Source organism: Belonocnema kinseyi, chromosome 10 (genome assembly GCF_010883055.1).
Source record: "Belonocnema kinseyi isolate 2016_QV_RU_SX_M_011 chromosome 10, B_treatae_v1, whole genome shotgun sequence".
Lineage (NCBI taxonomy): Eukaryota > Metazoa > Arthropoda > Insecta > Hymenoptera > Cynipidae > Belonocnema > Belonocnema kinseyi.
Window position 1 is genome coordinate 68497116 of NC_046666.1, and position 15428 is coordinate 68512543.

General features: G+C 31.4%; 1 protein-coding gene across 2 annotated transcripts in view; it reads left to right on the forward strand.

The window, feature by feature from the left end:
* The first annotated feature begins 854 nt into the window (after positions 1–854).
* LOC117181954 (alpha-tectorin) overlaps positions 855–15428 on the forward strand; it is a 20553-nt gene continuing 5979 nt past the window's right edge. The window contains exons 1-2 of one of the 2 annotated variants that reach the window (XM_033374981.1): positions 855–1145; positions 12570–12649. In XM_033374981.1, coding sequence (XP_033230872.1) covers positions 12571–12649 — 79 coding nt within the window. In that variant the 5' untranslated portion in view covers positions 855–1145; position 12570. The remainder of the gene's footprint in view (positions 1146–12569; positions 12650–15428) is intronic. The other variant, XM_033374982.1, reaches the window with a different exon arrangement.

Consider the following 15428-nt stretch of genomic DNA (forward strand, 5'->3'; position numbering starts at 1 on the left):
AGAGGACTTCTTCTCGGAAACTTTTGATTTTGAACCGAATCTACATAGGAAATTCTATGAGACTTGTAACACATTCACCGTTAAAGAATATTTCCATGACACACTTCTGCGCACGTAGATGCGTATGACACTTTTCGTACTTCCGACTCTTGAGAAAAACAAATTTTTTGAGAAAGCTTGATAGAATATAATTTTAAAAGTTTTTTTTTAATTTCGCGCAACAATAGGATTCGGAATTTTATTTTAAAGTTTCTTATAAAAAAGAGGGGAAAATCAAGGGCACAAAATTTTCCGGGAAGGAAAATCTCGTATTGGAAGTGGTATTGGATAGAAAATGAATTGTTTTGGCGGAATTGATTCAAATTGGGGAAAAAGAGATTAGAAATAGATTTATTGGGTTCAGCTTGACGTGAACGCGTTAGAGGGTCCACAGGCGGCAGGCCCAGGCAATGAAAATATGGACAGTAGATTTACGAAAGCGACCACGTGCATTCTTAACGCGACTTCCCGAGGATAGGGGAACAGGATAGTCGAGGAGGTTGTTAAGGAGAGAGCCGGGTGCCGGCTGTCCATTATCGAATAAATGCCTCATCGGAACACGTGGTCTATGTGATAAGGAAACATGTAGTCGAGAAAGTTATCCGGAAGCTCTTCATAGACGATGTTCTCCTAATAGGAGCGCGGGCTCCTTTATACGGTTGTAGATTGGAGTCTCTCTCCTTCTCCCCACTTATGCCAGTGAGTCGAAGAGAAGGGGGAATGTCAAATCAAGAACGCACAGTGTCATGAAATAGAAAAACGATCGACGTTCAAGATAACCAACTGGTTCGAAGGTTTGGAGCCAATTCGCCAATTCTTTACCGATTTTGGATTTTTTGTTGTTGAAAGATTCAGTATTAAATTTTAAAGAGATTTATTTAGTCCAATTAAAAAAACACCATATTTAATATAAAAAAAAAACGAAAGAAAAATATGCTTAAAATAAAATTATATTGTAACGAAAAACGATTATCTAGATTTAATATTTTGTGGTATGCAAAGTAAGTGCAATTTATTATAAACTAGATAAAAGACAAAGAAAATAACTCCCAGGATAACATGCATGCATGCATGGTCTGCCGCCACAACTAACTGTATCAAATACCGTAAGTACAATATTTGGTTTCAAGAGTTTTTCAAGTACAGTAATATACTAAAGTGCAAAAATTATGGATAATTAATAAGATAAACGTCAATTTTATATTAAAATCAAATTTAAAAAAGTAAACTAATCACAATTAATAAGGTGTAAATGTGAATATATACAATAATAATCCTATTATAAAAAGAAGATGAATGAGTCAAACTCGAAATATATCGAAAGTCGTAACGCCTTTTCGCGATTCCTGATTGGCTTCTCATTTTGGTTTGAATGTAGACACAGCAACCGGGAACTTTGAAAATCGACATTGTACAAAATTATACATTCTCCAAGTAGTTATTTGATAAAAACATAATAATTTGATTGTTGTATATCTCTTTGATGTTTTTATTGTCGTTGTACGTTTTTCTAATGTTTTTTATTATATTATAATAGGTCAATTGTTTATATCACTGACACCGACATGTATGTTCAGGGTTGGTAAGTTAGCTACTATTCCAACGACATACAGTTACTGCAGTGCGGCTCCGATCCTGTTTTGAAGTCGAAAATTGAAAGGACCTCTTTTTCTATCTCCAAACGTAGGAAAAAGAGGTCCGCTCGAATGCAGACTTTGTACATGGTATCGAGCTAACTATGCGGCCATCATAATTGGAATAGGGCCTAGAAAGAGAGGGATAATCTACAAACTCTACCTGTATATTTATTTTTACAAAATTGTCAATAAGCCAAGTAATTATTTAATAAAAACATAATAATTTGATCACGGCTGCCAGCCCAAGCCGGCTAGATAAGGTATAAAAGATCCTTTACAAAAACATAGGTCGGCTTTTTCTTAAAGGGCGAAGGAATAGTCTGGCAGGGTTGCCAGATTGGATGAATTAGCCATGATTTCTCGTGTTGCCGTTCGAGACGAGAAATGGCAAGGAAAAAGTCGAGGAACACAAGGAATGATGGCGCGAGGCCTCGCGTTTCGAGGCAAAGCAAGGCGGTCTCCAGGCCTTGAAAATCAAGGCTTTTGCCTTGGCCTTGTCTTGGGGGCTTGAGTTTCCTCCAGCAGATGTGGATATTTTCCAACCACCTGGGATAGAGTAATAAATTAAAGGTCTCATAGGATGATTGTGGAATGCGAGTAATTACACAAACCTCAATGTTGTAGTAATAAATAATACTTTATTTAAATATTTAAGAAATAATGTTTAATAAAAAATTATAATTAGTAACAATTAAAACTGATTAATAATAATTTTTTTAATTTTAACTTTTTTTAAGTTAAATAGAAATTATTTTAAAAAATTTTTTCCAACATTTTTCTTCCATAAAAATTTTTTCTACAAATTTTTTTCATACAATTTTTTTACGTCATTCTTTTTTAATAAAATTTTTTCCTATAATCTTTTTTTTATGAAGCTTTTGTTTCAAAATTTTTTTTAAAACTTCTTTTAACCAAATGTTTTAATAATTTATTCCTAAACTTTTTTGGAAAAAAATATTTTTTAAATTCTTTTAAATTTGTTTTTAAGTTAAAAATATCAAATTTTTTCCACAATGTTTTCTAATACAATTGTTTTACGTAATTATGTGTTAACAAAATTTTGTTATCATTTTTTCCAAAACTTCTTTTTTTATCATTTTTTCGCAAAAATGTGTTATTCAATTAACTTTTATTATGAAAGTACAAATTCAAAAAAGATTGACAAACAATGTAAGGGGGATGTTTTTAGAAGATAGACTTTATTTTTTTTCAGAAAAGACGCCCTCATTGTATTAATTAAAAAAATTTTTCACATTTTCAACTGTTGGTTCTCCTGCTTTGCGCTCAATAATATATTTATTTCGCGCTCGGTCTTTGCATTATCCTCCACATTTGTGTACAGACCACAATGCGCAATTTTCTACATTCTATGTTAAAAACTATTATATCAAATGTCTATTACCATTTTTTTTGTGTACCTTGGTCTGGTACTGCTTATTCTGATATTGCAAAATAATGATCACATTTTATTTTTTCTGATCCTAATAGGGCCCTGCTGTGGTTGTTTAATCATTTTCCCTTTTCTTAAGTAAAGCTGAACACTTTTTTTTTAATTTGTCATTAAAGAAGGTTCTCAAAGTACCTACGGCCTTGACGATTATATTCTCATTGCGATAATCGCGCTTAACACATAGATTATACAGGCTCTAATTTTTTTAAAATTTGGACTAATCAAAAAATTCGGCTATAATAGTTTTGAAATATATTTGGTATCTAGTGAAAATTTTGAATGAGGTTTTTGGATTTACGAAAAAAATCATTTTTTATATTTTTTGAAAATTTTCAAATTCTTGAAAAGTATATAACTTTTCTAATTTTCATCGAAATAAAAAGTTTTATTTAGATAATTTGCAAGTCTTTCACCCATCTATAAGAAACTTCCACAACATATTTTAAATTAAAAAAAAAAAAATTTCAAAGTTTTGAAAATGCACCCAATTTTTTAATTTTGGTTCGAAATATCTGATTAACGAACTTAGCCTTCATTTTGGGTAACTTCAGAAGTGTATCAAATGTGGACTCGATTGGACAAATCCTTCAAAAGTTAGAGCGGCTACAAAATTCAGGTAACCAAGCATACAGACATACCGACATACAGACATACAGACGGACACCGATGAAATTTTATGATTTTCGGACTCTGCGAGTTCCGAAACGTAAAGATCCTTTAAAAACCAGAGATCGAAAATTTGGACGATTACATTACATTCTCAGAAATGAGAATGTAAACATTTTTTATCATTTTTTCCAAAACTTGTTTTTTATCATTTTTTTTTGCAAAAATGTGTTATTCAATTAATTTTTACATTCTTATTTCTGAGAATGTAATGTAATAGTCCGAATTTTCGATCTCTGGCTTTTAACGGATCTTTACGTTTCGGCACTCGCAGAATCCGAAAATCATAAAATTTCATCGGTGTCTGTCTGTTTGTCTGTATGTCTGTATGTATGTATGTATGGTTACCTGAATTTGTAACCACGGTAACTTTTGAAGGATTTGTCCAATCGAATCCACATTTGATACACTTCTGAAGTTATCTAAAATGAAGGTTAAGTTCGTTAATCAGATATTTCGAAACAAAATTGAAAAATTGGGCGCATTTTCAAAATTTCAAAATTTTTTTTTAAATTTTAAAAAATTTTGTTGAAGTTTTTTATAGATGGGTGAAAGACTTGCAAATTATATAAATAAAATTTTTTATTTTCATAAAAATTAGAAAAGTTATATACTTTTCAAAAAATAGAAAAAATTATTTTTTTCGTAAATCCAAAAATCTCATTCAAAATTTTCACTAGATACCAAATATATTTTAAAACTTTTCTAGCCGATTTTTTCGATTAGCCCAAAACTAAAAAAATTATAGCATTTTCAAAATTTTCAATTTTCTCTTCTTAATATTATAAAAATTTTTGTCAAAATTTCTTATAGAAAGTTAAAAGAGTTGCAAATTATCCAAGTAACATTTTTAATTTTGATGAAAATTATAAAAGTTATATACTTTTCAAAATTTTTTAAATTTTCAAAAAATAGAAAATTTTTTTTTTATATCCAAAAATTTCATTCAAAATTTTCACTAGATAGCAAATATATTTCAAAACTATTCTAGCCGAATTTTTTGATTAGCAAAAATTTAAAAAAATTAGAGCCTGTATAAACTATCTGTTCAGCGCGAAGCGCAATTATCGCAATGAGAATGTAATCGTCAAGGCCGTAGGTACTTTGAGAACCTTCTTTAATGACAAATTAAAAAAAAAGTGTTCAGCTTCACTTAAGGTACCAAGGTACACAAAAAAAATGGTAATAGACATTTGATATAATAGTTTTTAACACAGAATGTAGAAAATTGCACATTGTAGTCTGTGCACAAATGTGGAGGGTAATATGAAAGCATAAATTCAAAAAATATTGGCAAACAATACAAGGGGAGATTTTTTTAGAAGATCGACTTTTATTTTTTTTCAGAAAAAAACCGCTCGTCTTGTCTCGCCTTGAAAACGTCGAGGTCTCGCTCGACGGCAACACTAATGATTTTTATTGGTCTATCTTTTCAACGCGCGATTCTTGTTTGTTACCTGAGATCGAATAGATGTGATCGCGCGGAATGTTGGCCACGCTACCGCCGCGCGCAGTTTCGGATCACCCGCACATGAAACTTCATCCATGTGCATCTTAGTCGATACTTTTTTTCTTTTTTCTTCATTTTACCACACGTGTCATAATTAATTAGCATCGCAGTTTCTTAATCTATTTTCCTTTATTAAAAGTGATGTGTGATGTGCTTACATACTTTATCGTCCTTAATACTACTTATCTTGATACCAAATGATGTTACAATTATTTTATACTAAAGGAATTTATGTTTTATTCATATAGAGCTTTTCTAATGTTGTTATAACCATTGTCATTATGACAAATTTTATTACAAACTTAGCATTTAGATGATAACATGGAGACTACTGATCTTAAGGACGACGAAATATGTAAGCATACCTCATTTAAGACTTAACTTTAATAGGGCTCAAAAAGCGCGAATATTGAGGCCATATGACAGTAAGCTAAAAAAATGTCTTTTACATTTGTTTGAAACACAAATTACGTTTAGACGAAACGCGATATCGAATTTAAAATTCTTGAAATTACATATGAAGCAAGTTCAAACGTTTGTCTGGTCCTACGTTTTTGCAATTTTAAGAAAGCTCTATGGATCTGTACGTTGAACCTTGGATTTATCCATTATTTTATCCATATGGCACACAAGGTTGGAATGACAGCATATCATGTGTTAATGGACGAGGTAAAGTCTCACGATTTGCATATATTAAATATAGAATGGCAACTAGAGATAATAATGTATTTTTGATGGGTGGACGATTATTTCAACAGTGGGTTGTCGATAATTATGTGAAAATCGAAAAGGATAGGATGAATTACTGCAGATTAAAGCAAAAAACACTTCGCGCTGATACTGATCAGGGATTAGTTGATCATTTACAACAAAGATCAAATGATTTACATACTACTTTTGGAAAAATAATCATCCTCCCATCATCATTCTCAGGATCTTCCCGTAATATGCTACATCACTATCAAGATGCAATGGCAATTGTAAGAAAATTCGTTAAGCCAGATTTGTTTATAAGTATAAGATGTAATTCAAACTGGGCTGAAGTGAAAGGTAATTGATTGCATGGTCAGGCAGCATCTGATCGACCAGACCTTGTTTCACGAGTTTTTAACACAAAGAAAGATGGATTAATCAACATTATAGTAAAAGAACAATTCTTCGGCGAAGTACAAACATACGCTTATGTTGTTGAGCATCAAAAATGTGGATTATATCATGTTCATTTGTTATTAAAGTTAAAACAAAATAGTAAATTAACTACTCCTGATATTGTAGATGAATATGTTTTAGCAGAAATTCCAAATCCAAATACAGATCATAAACTTCATAATATTGTTATGAAAAACATGATTCACGGTTCCTGCGGAGATTGGTGCAAAGTTGGTAAAGGTAAATGTAGTAAGCATTTTCCAAAAAAGTTTCAAGACGAGACAAGAATGGATGAAAACGGATATCCAACTTTATCGTAGAACAGACACCGGTACTTACATATAATCGCCAAATGGAGGCACGACTGGCATATTAATGTGGAAGTAGTTTCTAGCATAAAATCAGTTAGCATATAGCATATAGTATGATATTATATACGTTAGATCGTTGAAAAATAAAAGGCATGCTGTTCTTAGGTTGCCAGTACATTTGCCTAGTTAGCAAAGTATTACTATTGACGATGCTGAAAGTGAAGATGCCATAAGAAACGCATTGGAAAAAGAAAGTATGCTAATCAATTATTTTACTTTACCACAAGAAGCAGAATTCTAAAAGTATTTATTGTCAGTGGACATGGTACTTTAACCCTTCAACTGCCGAATTATTTCCACCCACTTCCAATCCAAAATAACAACTGTTTTGGAATGTAACAGGGTCTCAGATGACAGAAAAAAACGCCATAATTCTCACTCCACTCAAAACCAACCTTAAGGCCGAAAACGCCCCCTTTAACTTAGAAAATGAAAATGGATACCTCTTGATAGGAATATTTGCACTTGAAGTATTTCAGAACATCCACAAGAGTCACCTCCAAGCAGAGAAAAAACTTCGCATGTATTTGGGGGTTGTATTTTCATCCCTTAGTACAAAAAGCTAATTTCAGTCACTATTTTCAAGAGCCTTCGAAAACTGATTTTCATCGAATATGGATGAAAATTCAAGTTTACATATGAATAAGGGGTGCAAACCACCCTCGGAATCGAACCCTAAGAGCTGAATTTTTTGGCCCCCTTTGTTAAATCGTTCGTATGGTCTTCACCATGGGATTTTCCTTTTTCACGAATAGCCATATATATTTTTTTGTGCACCGCTGCGACTATATTCCCGATATAACTACAAAAATTACCTCGAAAACAGGGTGTTTTTTCGAGTTATAGCTTATAGATTACGAAGAGAGTGAATGAATACTTATACCTTCTGAAAACTAGAAGCACGTAGGTAGCTTCTGCCAAAGAGAAAACAAAGCTATCTCAATTTTTAACGGAGTTATGGATTTTGGAACACGCGTTTGGGACCTAAATGTCCCAGTGGCCATTAAAGGGTTAAATGACAATGAGAATTACTTAATAGTCCCGAAAAAATGTGTAGTTACTAGAACCGATGATATAGTACAGACAATTTTTAGTGAACTTATTAAGGATCGAAGATTTGGAGATCTAGAAAAGACAGCTATATTATCAGCACGAAATGTTGATGTTAAAGAAATAAATTACAGAGTCGTGGGGCTATGAAACAAAACCACAGAACGAATTTATACAAGTGAAGATGGTGTTGAAAATTGTGATAATGCAGATATAAATGATGCAATACTCCCAGAATACTTGAACACATTAAATCCACCGACCCTTCCTCCTCATAAATTACGATTAAGAAACAATTGTATTGTTATGCTAATTCGTAATATTTCTATTAACGAATGTCTATGTAATGGTACACGTTTGAAAATAATCGAACTTGTAAATAATCTTCTACGATGTCGCATTTTAACAGGTGATAAGGCAGGAGACATTTTCTTTATACATCGTATTATATTTTATTGTGAAGGACAAACTTTCGATACTCTCATGTTAGATCTTCATAAAGACGTGTTTAATCATGGACAATTATATGTGGAATTTTCCCGTGCTCGATCTTCGCATTCACTAAAAATTTTCCTAGGAGAGCAGCGCCAAAATAATATTATAAAAAATTATGTGTATACAGAAATATTGAAATAATTTTGTATTTTTGAATAATTAAAAATAAAATTTAAAACAAATTAAGTTTCATTATAAATTGGATATTGCAAAATCAACAAAAACAAATTCATATATTCTTGGACAAAAATATAGGATAAACTTAAGCAAACTACATCTGATAGTATAGAAATACATCAAATATGATAAAATATAATACTTCCAGAAAAAATAAACGCGCGTGCGACAGCGCGCGTTCGTTTTCGTATAATATAAAATAATATATAAATGAAATAAATAATTAAAATTTAAGTTATTTAACTTTTTAAATCTGACATAGCGAAAGGATAATAATCAAAAACATGGGGACATATATTTAAAAAGAATAAATTTATAAAGCGATTTGTTAGAAACATTTTTTTTCACGATGTTTCCAACTTATACAATTTATAACAAATTTTCCCTACAGTTTAATTTAAATAAATAATCTTTTTGGGTAATCACTAATATCACTAAGATTTTCTTCACCTGAAAATTGAAAAATATAATTTTTGGAAGAGTTTGACGAGCATTTTACGCGCAGCTTTTTGCTTCGACTTTTGTTTGCTTTTATAATAATCGCTTACTATTTATCGGATTATCCTGATAAAAGATTCACGTTTAATCCCTATACTTTTGTTTAGAATTGCCAATATTGGGGTATTGAACAAGTGATCTTACATTTTACGAATTCTGGCTTTAAGCAACCGTATTTCTATCTGATTGTGAGTTCGTGAAAGGCTGCTAATGGAGACTCTAGCACCCGTATTTTACCCTTGGGAAGCACTTCTCAGTCTAGGTGTCTGCTTTCTGCTGTAAGAGGGAGAATAAAATGTTGACAAAATTGGGATTTTCGTTTATATCGTCTATTTTGGTAATTTGTAACTCTTCTAATAGCGATCAAAAAATTCGTCCAGTACAGTTTCAATATGCAGGGTTATTCACGCCCTTTCCATTGATCATAAGGATGATGACCAAAAAGTTGGCCATTTTAGACAAAGTGTTTTTTTTGAAAACAAAAAATGTCCAAACAGTCTAAAATATATATACAGTTGACTTGCACTTTAAGCATGGTTTTGGTTCTGAACTTCGACTTAAATTAGGCGTTTCCGACCCCCCCCCCCCTCTCTTCTTTCTTGGAATTTTAGGCGACTTTGATTATAAGATCCTTCTGTTTTAAAATTTGAAGTAAATATTAGAAAAATTAAAGGGTTATTTTTCAGATGAGATTATATACAATGTAAACCATAGTTTACATTTTTACACATTGCGACAAAAATTATAGTCTTCGCGAAGGAAATAAATTAATTTAAAATTGTTTTCCAAGCTATGAACAAAAATACAGATATGAAGGTGAATGAATTTAAGTACACATTTAATCATTTAAAAAATTGGAAAAATGGCTATAAATAGATTTGTTCTGCGTATAAATATAGGTTTGAACATAAAATATCGGCCTCAAACTTTGATTATGAAAAGGTTATGAAAAGGTGTCCTTAATGTATTTTTATAATGAATTTATTATTAATACAGAATTAAAATTTCAATTGCACATTCGATTGTATAACATATTCTATCCTTAAAACCTAAAAATATTAAAATTTGGCCCACACTACAATCCATTTTTTGTCTATAGCTTTTATGTTTCTAATTCTACATTCAATTAAAAATCCTTACGTTTTTAAATAATAATTGAAAACAATAGTACTTGATAAATTTCAGAAGATAATAATATTGGACTGCTCTAATCGTAAATATACTAATTTTACCTGTAACAATGGAATTGATTAGTTATTTGAGGTTGGGTTTCAATATGCCGCAGAGTTCGGCATTCGGCTTACTCGCCTTAGGCATTTTCAATAATTGATATAATATTATAAACTAGTAATATTCGAATTTCACTACACTATCAGAAAACAATAAGCAGCAGTAGTTCAATGAGCACGTGGAGATGGCGTTTCAGCCGGAAATCAGTCTGGCTTGGTCTGGCCCAAGCATGGGCCACATAATTCTACCGATCAGGGTCAGATCGGGAAACCCGATCGAGGACAGCCAGATCGATTTTACATTTAAAACCCGGCGATTTCTGCACGGGACATTGTATACATCATAATTCTGAAGTAGTGAAAAGGCGTCAACTTATTTAGTTTAGTATTTATTTCATTAGATGTTAGATTAGTGAAATTACTAATCGAATTACTCGTAACTGCAAATTATTAAGAAAAAGTGTACGTACTGAAGTGAATTAGTAAGCGTATTTTTACCAGTCCTTACCCAGAGTATAATGAACAAACATTATATGTGTATGAACTTGTTTGAAACTTGACTGAACAAGCTTTGTTTTCAATCTCTACAATTCGAAATTACTACTCTTCACAATTCATTCCTCCGCCCCTCTCATAGTTATTCCCACTTCTGTGAATTTCTCCCGCTAACTATTTAAGTACTCATCACAGTTCAAGAACGCTATATATGAAGCATGTTTTTATACTTTTACCCCTCCCCCCCCCCTTATATCCTTCAGATTTTTTCCCTTTTATTTACTTTTGATACACACGTTTCTTCCATGACTATCCGTTTCGTAGTTTCTCTGCATTATTAACCCGTTAACCGTAGGGGAGGGGGAGGGGTCGATTTGACCCAGGCCGAAATTTCAAATCGGTGCCATTTGCGAACCAAGCAAGAAGACCGGCCCTTACCCCTATCTAAAAAATTTTACTCGAGGATAGAAGACTCACGCATAGGTCCCAGGCACTTGTATCGTTCAGTTAACTATAGGGTGCAGTGAATGTGCAGTTTGGGTCGATTTGACCCCCCCCCCCTCTTACGGTTTCCGTATATATTTCGACAGATCACACGTGAGGTAATTTTACTATTTTTTTTCTGTACCAGCCAGAGAAAGGTGAATGCACTTATTACTCCTTATAAGTCAAAGTATAAAAATTCATTATTTATTACATTTCAATCAAGTTAGAACGACAATAGGAGCACGAAAGATAACCGGTGCATTTACCTTACGATTTCACTTTATATTATTTGAATAAGAAAAATCATGGCCCTCTGTGTACATATTTAGAGAAAAAAAATTATTTTGTTAATTATATCATCAATAATTGAAAAAAAAAGATATATTGCGAAATTGTACCGTTAAGTAGAAGGTTCAAACAAGAATCAGGAATTTTTCCAGATTTTTAGGAACACGTTTTCGATTTTTTTAAGCATCGGGTCCAATCGACCCCCCCCCCCCCAGGTTAAGTTGTGCGAAGAGAATCCCTACTGTTAACAGGTTATAAGCAATAAGTGCAATGTCTGAAAATATGATAAACCCGCCATGCTAAGACATTAAAAATATTACGTTGAAAATATTTATTAGTACTGTTCACATGACAGAAGTTAAGCTTTCATGTGGATCAACCAAGCATATTCTAAATCATATTAAGAATATGATTATTGGATTAAAACTATACACACCGATGGAAGTTTTTAACCACTTGTCATAATTGTAACTAATTGTAAATAATTGTAACAGTCTGTAATGTTACGATTTGCGAGAAAGAATTTTTGAACAAGGCCTGATGATATGGGTACTACAATGGATTACATTTTTACGCAGTTGTTAAATGTCGACGATAAACGTGCATGAAGCACATCTTTGTAATAATTTATTACAAAGATGTTCATCATATACATTTATAACCGAAATTCAACGACTAACATCTCAAGATTGTATATCGTAAGATTAGTGGCATTGGTGGCATTCTATTAACATACATCAAGTAAAGTACAGTTACTAAAGTGTTAAAACAAGTTTTAAAGTGTAATAAAAACATCTCCGATTGGAATTTTTCATCGTATAATAAATAGATTTCTTTAATTCTATCTTTGCATGTGCAAACTAGATATTCAAGATAGTCTGCTATTTTGGAAAAAGTATAACTTTGACGGACGATCAATAAATAACTTGAGTTAAAAATCCATAATGCATTTAGTATTTTAAATTGATTACAACAATTAGAAAAAATATTTTGAAAAGGTTTCTAAAGAGTTAAACATATTTATTTCAGAATGGATCAAAAGTCTCAAAAAGTGGAAAGAGTCACATATTTCGAAGTCAGCTTAAGTCAAGGTCTTCAGCGTTTCTTGAGTACATATTATTAAATCTATTATGATGTAAGGCGGCATCATTTTATCGGCAGTATCAGATGGAAAGATATTTTATGCTTATACCCAACGAAAAAAGAATCTTTGTATCAAATAATATTTCTCTAGTCCGAAGAAAAAATGTTGGCAATATCAATGAAACTTGATGATTGCTGAAATTCATATTATTATTTTGGATTTTTATTTTTTGTGATACTGGAATCTGGGACTCAAAAAACCCTAACGTAAAGATTTTCATAAAAATCAGATTATTTTTCGACTTTTGGCCAGTTTTTTCTGGACTTCTCGAGGGACTTCTATCCCATTGGAGAACGCTACTGTCTCTATTTGCTTGAAGTAACTAAATGTTCGTTAATACAATGTAACATGAACGATTAAAGTTAATTTTTTGTTTTTTAGTAAGTTTTTTAATGGGATTTCTTGGTCAATTATTTCAAGATCTACAATATATTTTCTCCAACACCTATTTAAAATTTGTTCAAGTCTAAATTAGTTCAATGCCGTTCAATCATGTGCTTTAAAAAAATGCCACTAATTATTAGTCATGTTTACTAAAAATCGAGTGAAGTTTCACTAATCTCTAGTCTAGTGTTACTAATTCTATTAGTTTATCTCTAAAAAAATTCGATTGTGGAAAACTACCAATTGCTTGGTAAAAATATAATAATTCATTTAGGGCTGCATATAATAGATAATTTCAAAACACGTTATAGATATGGGAAACGTAAAAAATATAAAAAGGTTCAATAAAAGAGCCTAAAATATACCCTGCCACGTACCATTACTGTTTTGAGATCCACACCTTCTTCATCGAAGAGAGCCATTCTTAGACACTTTTCCATGAATATAATAAATAGCCAAGGTTATAAAGAGAGTATCAGTTGAGTTAATAATACTTGAAACCAAAGACCTTGGATACTAATAGGCCCGTGTGGGGAGCCTCGCATGATATCTTTGTTTGTCTCTTCACTTGGGGTGATAGCTAGAGAGGTTGATCAGCAACCTGGGCCGCAACAATATTGCGGAAGAAACGTATTATTTAAATAAATAACACGTGAATTCTAGATCAATCTAAAAATTTACACCCCCTTCCCCACATAATTCCCTTCCTCATCGAGGGGGTCACGCCTGCCGCGAAAGGGAAATGGCTTAATGGTATAATATATATTTTAAAGCTGCGTTTTCAGTTCATATGGGTTATGCGGGAAAACGATACTTTCAAAGTAGAAAACGTTTTTTAATTAATAAAAATTGTTAACGAAATAGGTTATAAACCAAAATAAAAAACAAGGGTCGAGGTTTTTTAAGCTTTTTAAAATTGTATACTATTTCAGGTAACAATTATATTTATTTTTTAAGTTTCTAAATTTTATATTTGAGATCACAGTAAATTCCCAAGATACTATTGATCTGAAATGAGATAAAAACGCTGCAAATAATAGAAAGATATAATTCTCCGAAGATGGATAATTTTTATCCGCTGCGTAATAAAAATTATCTGCCGCCAGATAATTGTAGTTTTCAATTGTTTGCAGCGTTTTTATCCAACTCCAGATCAATAATATCTCGTGAATTTACTTTGAATCGATATATTTTTTATTGGGACCTTTTTGCAGTAAAATTGAAATCAATTGGCATTAGTTTATAATGGAGCTTCTACTTTACTTTCAATTCCGCATCATCATTTGAACAGTTCCAATTTATTTGAATTAAGTATTTTTTGTAGGGCCATGATGAAAAAGCAATAAGAAAAATTAAAGAATGACTTTCAAATATTTAAGGCCAAGCTCTTCTATTTTTCTTGAGTACATATTAATAAATAAATTGTCATGAAACACGTCATTATTTTATCAGCTATACAAATAGCTCATTCATAGCTAACGTTATGAAAAATTCCGTAATACTAGTCCAGCGGAATACTTGACTGGTTCGTTTAACGGAAAATTTTACAATACTAGTCAGCGTCTTAATTAAAATAGATATAATGTAGAAAAAATAATTCTTTGTTTTAAAAAATAAAAAAAGGCACATGTTTGGAAGTCGGCCGAAATAAATGTCTTCAATGTTTTTTAAGTATGACATATTAGTGAAATAATGATAACGAAATACGTCATAATTCCAGCAGCTGTACAAATTTCAATACAAATAGGAAGACGTTACTTACTTCAGATAATTAGGGAAAGTTTCAGTTCTACTTGAATATTTTGAAAAATGTAAAGTCATCATTTTTCCAGCTTTCCAAATCTCGGCACAAATAGGAAGATGTTTATACTTACGTATTTCAAATACTTAGGGAAAGTCCCAGTTCTACACGAATATTTTCAAAAATCTACAATTGGAAAACAGTTTAGCCAATCAAAACACTTGATTAATGCTCTATGCATCTCATTTCAGTACAACAAGAATTAACTTTCTTTACAACTTGCAGTAAATTTAAAACATTTAGAGTTTTTTAAATGTGGGAAATAGGTTAATTAATAATTTTTAATTAAAAGCTTTGAAAGTTTAAAGAAATTAAACGATTTTAAATTAAAAACTTTTCAAATCTTACAATTTTAGATTATGTAAAATATATGAAAAAATGCCAAAATTTCTAATGGAATAAAAATAAATTGAGTTTGTATTATTTATAAATAAGAGGATTTGAAATTGAAAGAGCTTAACATTGAAATTTTTTAATCAGAAGTTCACAAAATTGAAAAATTTTAAACGAAAATTTTGAAAATTTGACAATTCCATTAGAAAAGGTTGAAATTTTATCA